At 42.9% G+C, this 15684-nt stretch overlaps 1 protein-coding gene across 1 annotated transcript in view; it reads left to right on the plus strand.

Annotated features, from left to right (window-relative positions):
• The window catches only part of POLR1B (RNA polymerase I subunit B), a 754587-nt gene that overhangs the window by 73068 nt on the left and 665835 nt on the right, over positions 1–15684 (plus strand). Inside the window, exon 3 of the mRNA XM_069607790.1 lies at positions 15498–15644. Within this exon, the coding sequence (XP_069463891.1) occupies positions 15498–15644 (147 nt within the window). The remainder of the gene's footprint in view (positions 1–15497; positions 15645–15684) is intronic.

Raw genomic sequence — 15684 nt, forward strand, 5'->3', positions numbered from 1 at the left:
CTTTCCAGGGGGTGTGATTCCCTTTCCCCTTCGATTTCACACATTCAAATATTTGGATTTCACAGTTTAACTGTTTGTCTGCAGCACACAGACTTGCAATCAATTCACCTGGTGTACTCTCCTGCAGTACTTGCTTACTATCCTTACTTTACTTTCTCTCAGTATACAACTTTCCAAACTCGGGAAGGGTATGGTTCTCTGGATTTCAAACATTCCTAGGGTTTCTCTTTCTTTCCTTGATTCTTACAATGCACTTTACTTTTCCAGTCGAGGGTACATGGTTCCCTTCCCTTGGATTTCACACAATAAAGGGGTTCCACTTTCTCACCTTGGTAGTCAGAAATTCAGTCACCATTCTCTTTTCCAGCAATATGCAACTATCCAATCCAGGGGGTATGGCTCCCTACCCTGGATTTCACACACTCATTGGGTTTCTCTTCATCCCCTGGATTTCCACAATTTATTCACCTTTCCAGCGCCGTGGGATATGGTCCTCTTCCCCAGGAGTTCACACTTTGAAGAGACTTTCTTTCTTCTTCTTGAATCTCACAGATTCTTTGTGTGCAGGTCCCAGGCTTGCAATCACATTGCGTGGTATACTCTCCTGCCAGGACTTTCTCCACATGTCACAATTCAATTCCCTCAGGTACTTGGTCTTCAACCCCCTTTGATCTATCTCTGTTCCAAATGTATTCGGCATCCCAGCTCCCTTGACCAGGTTCGCCCTGTGAATGTCACTGCCTTTCAGTGGCGTGTGATATACGCCTTAAAGTGCCCTGGTGTCATCTGACTGCTTCAGCGTTCTCCGAGTCTTCAGTCTCTCCAGCGGGGTACCTCCTCCTTTAGTTGGTGTTGCATCTGTCCGCTGGCACTCACTGTGCCTGGGCCTCCTCTCTGCAGTGTCTCCTGCTGCTGGCCCTCGTACAGCGTACCTTCCTTCCTTGGACTTCTCGTGACCGTGCCGGTAGGAGCTCCTCTGCTCCTTACTGCAGCTGTTTTCCTTCTTGCTTCCCTACCTGCGTCGGGTATAGTGATTCTCCATCTTCCTCGTGGGGATTTAAATGTCCCGGCACCTATCGGATCCTTCCAACCACTAGAACGTTTCTCTAGTTGCATAGCTTTAGCGCTCTGCATTACTCTCATTCTCTTCCCCGTCTCAGTGGTTGTGCAAAGGTTGTTAATAAGAGCCCTACTATCAATGTAAGGTGGTTGGACTGGATCTATACCACAATATGGCATAAAGGTTTGGGGATTATGGGGTTGTCAGACCCTGAGTGGAAAGGGGGATACCATGTTCCTGTCAGTGAGTCTCCTTTCCTCCCACGAGGGAGGTCTCCCCCATATGGCCCTCCCTTCAGGCAGCCACCCCCAGGGTTGGGATCAGGTAGTGGCTGCCCTTCACTGGCCATATGGAAAGAGAGTTTCCCCATAGAGAAAGCAATGATATCGCTAAATCACAGGAGGTTATTGGTGAGAGGTATGTGGAGTGTTTGTGTGTGAGAGTAAGGAGAGAGTGTAGTAGGCGCGCATTTGAAGTAAGTGCTTTTGGGAAGTGCTGTCGGCTGTGGAGGCTCAGAGCGGGTTTCCTGCTGTTTTGAATCTAAGGATCCTACTGTTGGCTGAATTACGTGTGTGAAACCCTGTCCCTTTTTCCCAGAAACCCATTTGAGCACTGGGAGCGCACATTCTGCGTGTGTGCATTTGGAGTAAGTGCGTTTGGGAAGTGCTGTCGGCTGTGGAGGCTCAGAGCATGTTTCCTGCTGTTTTAATCAAAAGTTTCTTACTGCTGGCTGTTACAGACTATTTACAGCTACCAGAGGACAATTATATGCAATAGACATTATATCTATACTCTGAAAACCGAGATAATAATATATATCTTCATTTATTCCTATTTCAGAATTACGTGTGTGAAGCCCCGCCCCTTTTCCCCAGAAACCCATTTAAGCACTGGGTGCGTGCATTTTGCGCTCGCGCATTTGGAGTAAGTGCTTTTGGGAAGTGCTGTCGGCTGTCAGCTGGCTGCGGGTAGTGGTTAGTGTGAGGTACCTGTTCTTAAATTTGCTTTATATTTTGCTTTTTATTGCTTCACAACTGTTTGTTTCACCATATTTTTTGCAGTGTTGTTCTCTAGTCTGTCATTGTTTGGTAGTTGTTTATATGTTATATTGATTGAAGTCCTTGATTAGATTATTTTTCCCACGTTTAGACGCTATGCAGCGTTCTTAGAGCTGTGTGGCGTACCTTCTGTTAATGATCTTTTCTCGTTGATGTTAGTGTCGCTAACTGCTGGTATGCCGGCTGCGAGCGAAATTGCAGCTCGCGCTGCTGCTGCGGTGACAACGCCATGATCTTCATCTCAGATTATTCATTTGTTTCGAAGAAGCAAATCAGCCGCAACCACCCGCTCCCTCTCTCTAATGGCTGACATACGCAGCTTTTGTGCTCCGGGTGGTCGACCTCCAGCCTCCGGAACTCTTCAGGCTCCTACTCTCATATCTTGTATTACTGAGACTTTTAAAAATAAAACTGCTAATGTAGTTAGCGAGGGAGTGGATTTAACTTCTACGCCCCCTAACTCTCTAGTTCTAGCTGGAGCCCTGCCACTAATAGATTCGCAAACAGACTCTGTTACCATATTGGGTCCGGACGATTTTAGAAACCATCAAGAGGAGGGTGGGATTTCTCACTCAAATGACGTACTTGATGGTCAGAAAAAACGTTTGGCTGGTGTCGCTCCACTACCCTCAAATGAGGAGAATACTGTGGTGAATAAAAATCTTAGGCCCATATCGCCTGAGAGTTGTGCTGATCCCCCCCCCCTCTGAATACGCCTCATAATCATGACATGATGCCTCAGATACGAGACCTATGCCAATACCCGATAATGTTCTCTCCCACGGCCCATAATTCTTCAGTTTTGTCAATCTCATACAACCAGCCTACACCAAGGCGTAAGTCAACTTTACCAATAGATATGCCACAGGCGGTTCCTGGGAATTTAGCCGCAGGTCTGGAGATGTCCTTGCATACAATGAATGCTGCCCTATTTACTCTAACTCGATTATATGAGACCCTGGATACCAAAAGGAATGATCAACTTATGCTCTTAGCGCAATTGACCCAGGATAAAAAACAAGCTTAATACATACAGTGCTGTGAAAGATTGTTGAATCCCAAGGTGAACCATCTAGTCAAACCACCCAAATCGGCTGTACCAAATATAATTCCAGGTGAAATGTTGCTTATTGATTGCACTCTCGACCAACAAACTATGTTACAAATAGAAAGTCAGAAAAAACTTGCAGGCCCCAGTAACCTTAATCTTAAGCCTAATAGCCCTGAAAATAACAAGGGTCCCTCGCTTGACTTCCACGTAATTAACATCACAGAAGATTCGACTGCCAGCCAGGTCAATCCTGTTTAAAAAAAATAAATAAATAAATAAAAGGAAAAAGGCTAAAGTGAAAAATATTGATAAGACTGATGAGAAGCATGTGGATCCAAAACTGACAGAGTGGAGATGCAGAGTCAAAAATATCAAGTGAAACAAAAAATATCTCAGCGCAAACCTACACTATATTTGATAAAAATAACCCTGCCCCGGCAGTACAGCTTCCTGTAATATAAAAAAAAAAGTTCATGTTAAAACATCTGCTGGAAGTAAAATTACAGGCACTCTGCAATTTATACAAACTCTGACCATGCCTTAAAACGGCGGTAGCATTAGCTCGAACTGCTATTGCTAATAAATATCGCAAAGTCTTGTCAAGATAGCGGTTGAGCACCCATATAACCAGGACCTGGCTCTGGTTTATGAGCTGTTGGACACTCTAGTCCAGATGAGTGAGCTACAAAGTGGATCATCATTACTCCCTCCTCCAAATAAGGAAGCTATGAGAGATCCAGTGGGTTCGATTGCTCTCCCTGTATCTACACGGGTAACCCCACAGATTGTGATACAGGCGGGGGAAATGGAGCCAAGCAAACCTGCAGAGCCAATTGCAGAAAATATGTTAACTTAGGAGGGTTGGAGAGAGGAGATTGCACAATCTCTCCACCGCTTCTTTTCACATTCTAATAAACAAGAGGCGTTACTTTCTAGGGGGAAAACTATAAATAATGAGACCTCAAGATTGATTGCTTGTGACAATAACCAATCATCGACTTCTGGTCCAAGCCAATTGCCTAGGCCCCCCTCCCAGAGAAACCACAATCTGAACTATCTGATACTCCAGTGTCGCTCGCACCCTTTTCCTACTTTTGACTTAAATAGGCAGTCTGTCATGAATATTTTTGCGGATGTACCGGCTTTAGAGGGTCTTTCGTCGAGTGACATTGAGCAAATAGAATTTATCCATCAATATGACCTTTCAGTTGTTAAATTGTGGATGAAGTCTGGGTTGGTAAAAAATGCATTGTGGCAGACTAGAGCTGAATTGTATCAACTGGGCTTTCTTTTGATAAATCAGTCCTCTTTTGATCATCAACACGTGCCTACTTTGGGAAAACAGTACATCTCAGCAACCAATAACTCTCAAAATCCCCAGTTAGCAAGCCATCAAGGTGGGCAGGTAAATCATAATGTTGGTTTCGCTAAAACATGCAATATCTCCCATAATCAACATTAACTACCCGAGCATTTACTTACCTGTACCCTGGCCTCTTGGAATACTAGGGGCTTCAAGCACCTTACAAGTTCTAAGAATAATCTCTTGCAAGAATATATAATTGCATTCCAAGAGGTCTGGCTTTCCACCCCACCAATATGGGACCAGCATATTGTAGCTTTGGTTCCTGCCATTGTACCTGTGAGGGGAAGACCTATTGCGGGACTCATGGTCGCTGTTAAAACTTCTGCCAATTTAATTTTGGGACCTTGGACGTCCCCTAATAGCTTTTTACAAATGGTTAAGATCAAATCGAATACACAAACCACTGATCTTATTAACACATATTGGAATCATGTGGGTATTGCTGATGAGGTACTTATTGATGCTGTAGAAGAATATTGGACCTGACTATGGTGGAATGCAATTGTAATCATGTTATAATAACAGGTGATCTAAATATCACCTGTATTGCATAGCCTGCTAGAGTTCTTTCTCCTTTGGTCAAATGGTGGAACCTATTTTTGAAGGATCAGCACTTATATACGCTAAATGGGTGGGCACAGGGTGACATTCCTCCCACTAGCACGTGGCATAGAGGGCGCCAGGAGGCCCTGATTGATTACATCTACATTGATAGTGGGTTGTTTAACTTGATCACTAAGTTTCAAATTATCTCCTAACCGGGAAAAAAAACCTGAATCCTTCTCTAGCCTGTGACATGATTTTGAGCAGTGTCCAAAATAGATTTCACTGGATGCCTCAAACATTGGAAGCCTTCAATAGGAAACTATGCCAGGCCTCAAATGTAAGTGGCATTTTGGATATTGGAGAATCCTCATCATTTGTGGATACTACGCACATTTTCAAAATAAAAAAAAAATGCTTCAGTTAAATACTCCAAGCCTAGTTTACACATTTATAACCACGAAGTGGCCATGAAGAAAGCTCAGTATCGGGCGGAAAAGAGGAGAACCTGCCTGCTACCGGGTCCAACGAATATTAGACAGCTTAAATCCCTCAAATGTAAATTAAAAAATTGGATTAGAGCTAGGCGTGCTTTGTTGTACCAACAGGATGCAGAAAACATGCCAAGAACGCTGGCATCTAAGAGCTCGCCCAAGATCTGGTCCCTGTTGAAAAATGTGCATGGCAAAATAAAATAAAGTTGGCCACCCAAACAAACCCTGTTCCAGAGGAAGTCTGGGCACATTTTTATAAAAACCCTCTATGCCCGTACACCACTCACAGGCACCTGTAAAAATGTCTTTGGCTGGCAAACCGAGCAGTTCTACTTTGATCTGGAGGACATACTTTATTATATCTCTAAGCTCTCCACTTCTAGAGCGCCAGGTCCAGATGGGCTATCAAACCATATGATCAAACAACATCCGCTGGCCTGGGCTCAGATTCTTTTGACCATTTTTCTTCAGATCTTTGGGACTCGTCGATTGCCCTCTTCTTCGCTTATCATACCGATTTACAAAAAGGGCAATCTCACCAATCCTTCGAATTATAGGCCAATAACCCTCCTGGGTATTCCAAGCAAACTCTTTGCGAGACTTCTCCTTAGAGATTTAAATAAGTGGCTTGATACTGCCAATCTCACAATCTCAGAGATCCAAATCAAACCGGCTTTATGTCGGGTATGGGCACTGCAGTAAACTTGCATGTATTACAAGCAATAAAAATCCAAGAACAATTGACATGGCGGCCTGTTTATCTAGCATTTATCGATTTCCAGGCTGCCTTTGATTCTGTGTGCAGAGGTCTCTTAATGAGAAAAATATGTAGAGCAGGATGTCCTGTATTTATCATTTTGGATAAATGAGTTGCACTCTCAGACCACAGTGCAAATCAGGCTGTCCTTGGATGGTAACCTATCAGCGCCCATCAAGTCTTTTAAAGGCCTTAAGCAAGGATGGATTTTGGCCAGCACACTGTTTCATTTCTTTGTGGAGGATATGTGCATTGACTTTGCTAGGGTTGTCTCGGATTCACCGAGATTAGGGGGGCGGGCAGTACCCTGGCTGTTCTATGCGACGACTTAGTGCTGTTGGCTAGAACTCACATGGGACTGCGCGCCCTCCTCTCGCAGCTTGTTACTTTTGCAAACGCAAATTTGTTGAAGCTCAATCAAGCAAAATGAAAAATTATGATATTGGGCATGAATAAAAAAAAAGATAACAAAGTGAGCCCTTGGCTCCTCCAGAACATCACCATGGAACTTGTTTGTGAACACAAGTACTTGGGTTTTTCTATTAGTAATTACCCAAATGACAAGCCATATTATCGAGATCTAGAGTTAAAGCTGAAGACGGGAATCTCTCCGGCTCGGATCATACAGGCAAAGTATGGAAAATTCTTGCTTTTGCCTGTTATATTTTTCAAAGAAAAAGTTACTCCGATCCTTGTCTATGGGGCTGAAACAAGGAACTGTATATCAGAGTTATTCTGGCAGAAAATAGAGGGACGATTCTGGAGGGCTGTTCTCGGCCTACCGCTGGCTGTATCTATGTGCCTTATACACCACGAAATGGGAATGGTATACGCAATGTACATTTGGAAACTTATTTCACTCTATAGAAAATATCTGATGGGTGCAGCACAAAATTCTGTTGTGACTATATTGGCAAACATGTACTAGAGTCAACTAATGGAAACATAGTAACATGGAGAACTAAAGCAAATGTTATTATGGAAGACGCAGGAATACAAGAGTCTCCTAATTGATAATCCAGTTAGCTAAAAAAGACTAAAACAAGAGAAAATTGTTTGAAATTAAGGGTGTGTACAGACCAACCTAATAGAATCAAAAATTGCATTGTGCAGAACACTATATCATAAAATTCCCTGACCCCAAGCAGAGATTACTATACATGAGAATGAGGATGAATTTATGGCATACTAACAAGATCTTGTTAATGCGGAAATGCAGCCAAAGTGGGTATTGTAGATTTTGTTCTATGGTCTCACAAATGGAGACAATAAAACATTGCTGAATGTCCCGCACTGATCTCTTTGAGAGTGAGACTGTTTTTAAACACATGTTCAAAGGCTATCAAATAGTAGATACTGATGTATTATGGAATGCCCTGTATGATAGCCAAAAAGTGGGAATGAATATAGCCATGATAACCTTTATTCAGCCTTGGAATTTGCTGGACATGACTAAGCGGAAGGATATTTAAAAAAATAACCAAAGCAAGAAGCGCAGATTAAAATCCAGAGAATTGATATGCAAGGATTATGCATTGATTGGTTTGTGAAATTTAATAAGGTCATCCTTGTGATTATGTGACTTGGTGATCATGTTGTCTAGGCTTCTGGTACCTGTTGTTTTTTTTCTTCATTATTTTACATTTTCTGATTTTAATGATAACATTATGATTTTAATGATGGTATTTATCTCTTTACCTCAAGTAAGAAAATTCTTTCATTGTGTTAAATGTCAGGAAAAGATATTAATTTTGTTTAATGTTAAAAAATGAAATGTGATATGTATTTCTTTTTCTCCAAGTTTCCTTTTATATTTATATAGCTACAACAAATACATTTAAAAAAAGATAGTCGTAAATAGGAGTGTGGAGGTAATAGTAATAGTAGGTAGTGGAGTAATAGTTGAAGGGGGAGGTAATGTTAGTAGTAAGAAGTTGTATTAGCGGCTGTAAAGAGTAAGACTAGAGAAAGAAGAGTTAGTAAAGAAGCAATAGTAGAAAAGCAATAGTAGCAGTAGAGGGGCAATGGCAGCAAGAGAGAGGCAGTAGTAGCGAGAGGTCAAGGAGATGGAGTGGTAGGAAGGAAGGAGGAGAAGATAACAGGAGGAGATAGTAGAGCGTTAATTGGAGGTAGTATTGGTAGTGAGGTGAAGAGTAAGAAGAGAGGTAATATGAAAGGGCGGAGGTAAGAAGGTGGAGTGTAACATTGGAGGAACAGTAGAGTCGTGGAGGGAGGAGAACTTCTTGAGACCCTGTAGAGAGAAGAGGCTTAGGTGAGATTCTGCATGCATGCAGAGCAATTGACCCTGCTTGGACGAAGGCACCATCCCAAAAAAAACCTTAGTACACTAAGCAGGACTACGAGAGGGACAGCTAGAAAGCCCTGAGGGAGTAAGTCGCCAGTGTTTCAGGGACACCACGAATAGTCATAGGAAGAATCCGACGGTAGACCTGTCAGTATTATTAACACCCGTTAAGGAAGGCTGTGGTAGTCAAGATAGAGGGGCGACCTTAGTGCCAAACTTCCCCAAGATCGTGGTTGGCCCTGATCTTCCCAAGAATCCCTGACCAGGCTATTAGTAAAATCTATAATAAGCACCCTTGGAACATCATCCGGTCTCCAGTGTAGTAATATTTCGCCGGACCCTGTCTCACATATTTGTAATAAATGTTTAAGGTCTTCCGTAGGCCTTGACAATTTGGACATGGTATATCAACAGAAAGTTTCCATCACTTTAGATTATTGGCCAGAGGCAATTTGTCGCACCTGGCCAGGGCAACTGGCGTCTTTGCTGCAGCCTGGTCAGGGTTCGTAAAAAGGGCACTGTTAGAAAAACTCTCTCCAGGGATGTAGCCAGCACATGGCTCAATTGAGACATGAACCTCCTGTGCTCTGCTGTTCAGCTATAGAAATCTACAGCAATCCCAGCGCTAATCGACAAGTAAACAGAAGAGATTAGACAACAGGCCTTCTTAGCAACCAAGGACGCCACATTTTTCGTACTACGGAGCTTCAGCCTGCTTGGAACATTATCCCGCTCTGGGAGCCCCCGATTCTGGACACACGATGCGAGCCAACAAGATGGAGAAAACAGCTTAAGGAGAAATGATATTCGACTTCAAAGAGATCCCCAACTAGGGATTAGAAGACCATAGGGGATACCCCAGAGGCCGACATCACGTTATATCGGGCTCCAGAGTATTCACAGATGTTCAAGAGAGGAAAGGTACTGAACATGTAAGTTCTGATGAGACTGCATTATTTCAGATGCAAGGAACTAATACTCCAAAAGGCCAGATCCAAAAAGTGAATTACTTTCAGTGGGGCCTCTATTAAACTATTTCAGGACTTGACACTGGGTACTATCATGAGGCACCACCTCCTAAAACCCCTAACAAAGTAGCTGCAGCAAAGGGGCATAGCCTATCAGTTGGGCTACCCCTTTAAAATAATTTTCTTGCACCATACCCAACATCAATTGTGCTTATTGAACGCAGCCCTAAAAACACTCAATCCCCCGAACAAGACCTTCAATTACCTTCGAACCAAGCGGTATCATCCTCTTAACTGGAATGGTCCCAAAGAACCTCCCGCAGAGAAACACAACGTGAGCTAAGACCTCAATGGACAGATGAGAACAAAGTCATGATTCCACTGCTCAGACCGGATTGTTGTATGGTCAGATAATTTACCCTTCAAGGGGAGAGTTGAGATATTAGTAATGTTGAGTTCGGTTAAGACTATTTGCACCAGCCATGAGCTTTGGCTCCACAGATTCTAGAATAGCTCTGGTGAAAATACAACGCCAAGTTGGGGTTAACCCTGATGTGTGTTCCCCTTATGGGGCCCGAAAAAGTTTATTACTCTGTTGTTTCTCAAGCTGTTTGGTTGCTCTGTACATAGAGGCTTCTGCGGGCCTTGCCACAATCCTGCTACATATACTTTGAATCAGGTTCCTAATCCTTGCGAAATCATTCTTCCAGTAAACACAAGGCTACAAACTAAGAAACCATACATTGGGACACCAAGTCGATCGGATCCCTTTGGCACACCCAATTATTAGGGGTTGAAAGCTCACCATCCCACATATATGTATAGTGGTCAGAGTTAAAAGATTGCAATTTTCAATTCCTAGGTTGGAGGAGCAATCGCTCCAAGAGCGTCCCGACAAATCTTGTGGATGTATGGTGACAAGTTCATCCAAGCACAAGAGATTACGCCCACTTTTCATATGTCCATCAAAGATATTGTCGCCTGGATTATGTCTTACTCTCACATTCTTTCACACTGTGCATGCAGGCCTCTTTGATAGAGACAGCAATAGTTTCAGATCACAAACCAGTGACTTAAGACCTCAAAGACTAAGACATGCAAAAGCAATTCCTTTGGCAGGTCAACGACTCCTTACTACTCCTTACTCCTGTCATCCAGTCCTCTTTAGAAGCCCGAATAACCCAGTATTTTACTGAGAATTCACCGGCGAATACCTCCATAGAAACCCGCTCGGAAGCATTTAAACCCACCATAATAGGGCAATTAATAAGCATTGCATTCAACAGGAAGGATGTTCTAACAGCCAAGTGCACATACATTGAACAGGTTAAAAACCATAGAAGATCAATGCAATGGAAGAGGCTCCGGAAAACATAAAACTGTATAGATAGCTGCTGGCAACAATATCAAAATTTAAAGCATTATGGGACTCACAAATTTCACATTAGCTACTTAAGATGAAACAGTCTTAGTTTAATACATCAAATAAAGCCTCGAGAATCCTGGCATATAAATATAAGGCACATTAATCCCAGAATGTAATGGAGAAACTCAGTCATAAATGGTCCGCTTCAGAGCTCTGAACCTGCTAAAATTAACACACTATCCCAATATTATTCCACGCTTTTCTCCTCTGATCAGATTAACGAGGTAGAGCAAGAAGTCTTTTAGCGCACTCCAATCTCTGCCACAGACAAAAGAAACCTAGAGGTACCAATTACCCCATGAGAGGTTTCCTCAGGTAATGCACACGCTGCCAAGGAAAATATCACCATGGCCTGATGGCTTCCCTGCCCAATTTTATAAACAATTCAGGAGAATACTTACCTCTCATTTAGTGGATCTATTTAATGGCTTCCTGATTACGATGAAAGGGAAGACCGTTGGTGGAGAATCAAGCCTAACCCTGATAGAGAATCTTGGAAAAGTAGGTACCCGAAATGAATCGTACAGACCCATACCTGTCTTAAACTACGAGGCCAGAGCTTACTCCAAAGTTTTAGCAAATTACCTGTCAGCGATACTCCCCGACTTGATCCACCCGGACCAGACTGGGTTTATTCCAGGTCATCAGGCCCATGACAACATACAAAGAGCAATAGACTACTCTCCCGTATTGTCTATTGGCGCGAAAAGGCCTTCCCCCGCATTGACTGGAGCCATTATCGTATGGTCTTTACCCACTTTGGATTCAGCACCAATTGTATACCCTATATATTCGCTAACTACACCCACCCCCCCCACATGCATACAAATAAATGGATCCCTATCAAATAGTATGCTGCTGGGGTGAGGAAGCCGCCAAGACTGCCCCCGTCCCCTTTAAGGGCACTCTCAATGGAGCCTCTAGCCCAGTAGGTTAGACGATCCACAGAGATTCTGGCTATAGACGGTGGAACATCAGTGCACAAAATTGCATTATACGCAGACAACCTCTTTGTCTTTCATGCACAACTCTGTTGCCACTGAAACCAAAATAGCATCACAGCCACAGGATTTCTTATGGGTTTTAGGCGTCAAGATTAACTACGCAGAATCCTTCATACTAAACATCAAAGAATAAGACTCGGGGATAGACTGTCTAAAATCTAGTTTACACATTTCTGTGGAAAACGGAGGAGCTAAAATACATAGGAATGCACTTAACCATGTCTCACTACCAGCTGTACCAACATAACATCCCGACCCTCCTACGAACTATGAAACAGGATCTCGTGCACAGGGTTAAACCGGGGAGATTTGGCCCTGCAGAATATGTGTGTTGAAAATGACCTTCTACTTTTCATTATTCCCCAAAAGGTCATGTGAGATCTACTGTCCCAGATCCTGAAATTCTTGTAGGCCAAAGGAGTTCCCTGAATCCAATGCAGAACACTACTCGTCTCCAAGTTGGAAGGGGTACTCGGTGTCCCCGATATAGAATGCTATCTGTTTGCCGCCTAGTTGCCCTCGACATTGAAATGGGGCAAACAAAAGATGGCTTGAATTAGAACAGCGTAAACGTGTATGCCCTTTAAAAAACTGGACATGACTCTCCTCCGGGGTGTGCAAAGCAGCCCTCAATTTACTCCCAGCCACAAAGGTAACCCTACAGTATTGGGACTGAGCGTTAAATAAATTCCATATATTGACACACGTCTCACCTTTTACCCTGCTATTCGGAAATCCAGGATTACGCCCGGCTAACTTCACAGTGGGTCGAAGTGGGGGGGACTAGTAAAGATAGGGCAGCTCTTTAAAGATGGAACCCCTCTTACATTTGATGAATGTAAACTATAATTCATGCTACCGGACTCCTCTAGGTTTGCTTATTTCTAAATTAGATACTGGGTGTGAGGCAACAATTTCTGCATTATTCACCATATAGAATGTATAGCGGAATAAACCCCCACATGCTTGCATGCTCAAATGGGAAGAAGAGCTAAACACCCCAATAGATGGTCTACCCTGGTACAGAGTGCCTAAATCCTCAACGAGTGTACAAATAAAGGAGAATAGCTATAAAGCGATGATGTGTTGGTACCCTGTTCCCACAAGGCTCCATAAAGCATTTCCTACGTCTTCCCCCCCAAATATTGTTGGTGCAAACAAGCCCCGTGTACGCTTTTTCATATCTGTTTGGGTGCTGTCTAATGCAGTTATTTTAGTGCTGTCCAATATTAAGAAACTGATCGATGCCGAATTACTGCACGACCCATTGGAGATACTCCTGGGCAATGATACAAGCTGCCAAACAAAATCTCTACGCTTATAACACATTAGTAGCAGCCAGGGTCTTAGTTGCCAGTAATTGGAAGTCAGATACCACCCAGATATATGGGAATGGCAGGCACGGATTTGGTACACAGCAGCCGTGGATACAATTGCAGCCATGAGGGGGACGAGATACCAAAATATCTTCGCACCCTTTCATTCAATTGGTATAACGAAACGACTACCCAGCCATACACTATAGACCACAGGATCTTAGATCTTTCACCCTCTTTTAGAGATGTTACTGGAACCTAATTTGTGAAACGAATCATTTTGTTCAGTTACCATGGCATGTTTAAGCATATTATTGTTATTCTTTTAGAACTGCATAGTCGCTGGAAAGGAGCATAGAAAAAAGCAGGCCTGTGTACAGGAACCTTCTCGTGGCTTTATTTTTCGGATTTGATGAACGCAAGTGTATGGAAGCAAAGTATGCAATCGCAGGTGGTTAAAATTAAACATGCACAGAGGTTCAGTGCATTATCGTTAGATCTTGCATTGTCTAAATAAAAAAATAAAAAACGCTGTCACATCACACGAAGATATGCCTTGTTTTCCAGTGTGATCTCTGTGCTCTCATGTTCTTTTGTCTCCGTTTCTTCTTTAAAGTGGCCAGACTTACTGAATGAGATGCATGCCTTGAGCAGCTAGATTCTAATAGCCTTTCCAAATCAAGACTTTGCAGTTCCAATTTCAAACCGATACTAAGCTAGGCGGGACAGATGTAGAATAGTGTTCCTTCCATGCCAGGTCAATCAAGTTATTATTTTCCAAGGTTGAACTTTTCCAGGCATATTTAACCGGACTATCACACACTTTGTTTGGAAATGTAAGTACTACAATATCTGCTTCAAGTGCTGTATTAGGAAAGGCGTGGGGAGAGCAACAATCTTTTCCAGAAACCTCTTACGCTTATAGCAATCTTGTGTCCATCCCCCATAACGCCATGAGCCACAATACCCCTCCCCACACTTCGCTAGGAAGACCGTCTTAACCTGAGAATAAATGTTTTCATGATGCAGACCAGATTAGGGACAGCTCTAGCACCTGATTTGCTTTTGGTAGGACCACAGTAGTATATGGCCTCTGCGATGTTGCTGGCCAGCCTGACACCTAGGTATGGAAATACGCTCACTTACTCAAGAGGCTTCTTATGGAAGAAGAATGTTTGCATTTTTTTACGCTTCACTCTGGAACCTCGAAACACCATGATGTTGGATTTGGCAATATTGAAACGCCAGAAGGTTCTCCTTGCAGTATGTTTCTGTGGCCTCGAGTGGGGCTTGTAGGCCCCTTGGTATATGTGCAAGAAGGACAGAATCAAAGAGCACTCGTACTTGTAGAGCTTTCACACATGGGATGTCCATCGAAGCAAGGAGGACTTTTTCTTCCATATGAATTTGGAGGACGTTTTCCCTTGAGAGCCAAACCTAACTTGCAAGACTGTATTAGAGTATACATTCCTGATGATGCTGAGCAAGCTAGGATTGATCTCCAACATTGATTTTAGCCACAACCTATCCCTATCTATGAGGTCAAATGCAGAGGAGAAATCCAAGAATGCTGCAAATGGAGGCCTCTTTTTTCACCTACAAATACTTATGGACAATGTGGCACAAATGAAGATACTGTTTTGATGTAGATAGATCAAAGAAAGCCCATAAAGATGCATTTTGGGGGCAGGTAGTATGAGGGACTAGCCATAGCCATTAACATGGACATTGAAAGTCAATGGGTGGGTAAATAATCAAACACCCACAAGCTTGTGTGTCCCTCTTCCCATCTCATCTCCCTCCTATCTATACTGCAGATAGCTTTGCCTACTAACCAAAACTATCAAGTGGGATTTTGGGATTTTAGAAGATTGATTTTTCCTGAGTAGCCAGGAAAGAGAAAGCATCAAATTGTGCAGCCCTGGGCTGAGGTGACCTAGAGTTGTGAAGTTTCGATCTGCAAAATATAACATTTTACTGTAGTTCCCTTTAAAGTCTTACTTCATTGAATACATTTTTTTCTGATTTGCAAATTGCTTTTATTTTTCAAATTTGGCCATTTTTTCACTCTTGGCAATTTCTTATTTTTGTTAATTTGTCTGCAGCCTTAAATTCATCTTTACATGTTCTCCTATCACTTCCTTTGCAGGCCGACGTCAGCTGGTCAGTGAATGGCATGCCCCGAGGGATTATTAAACAGCCCCTTGGCTATGTTCCAATTATGGTGAAGTCCAAGCTTTGTAATCTCCATGGTCTCCCACCAAAGGCTCTCATCAAACACCATGAGGAGGATGAGGTAAGCAAGACCATGAACACTCCTGATTTTCTTGTCCCAG

The sequence above is a fragment of the Ambystoma mexicanum genome, chromosome 4q, assembly GCF_040938575.1.
Source record: "Ambystoma mexicanum isolate Mex_15411 chromosome 4q, UKY_AmexF1_1, whole genome shotgun sequence".
Classification (NCBI taxonomy): domain Eukaryota; kingdom Metazoa; phylum Chordata; class Amphibia; order Caudata; family Ambystomatidae; genus Ambystoma; species Ambystoma mexicanum.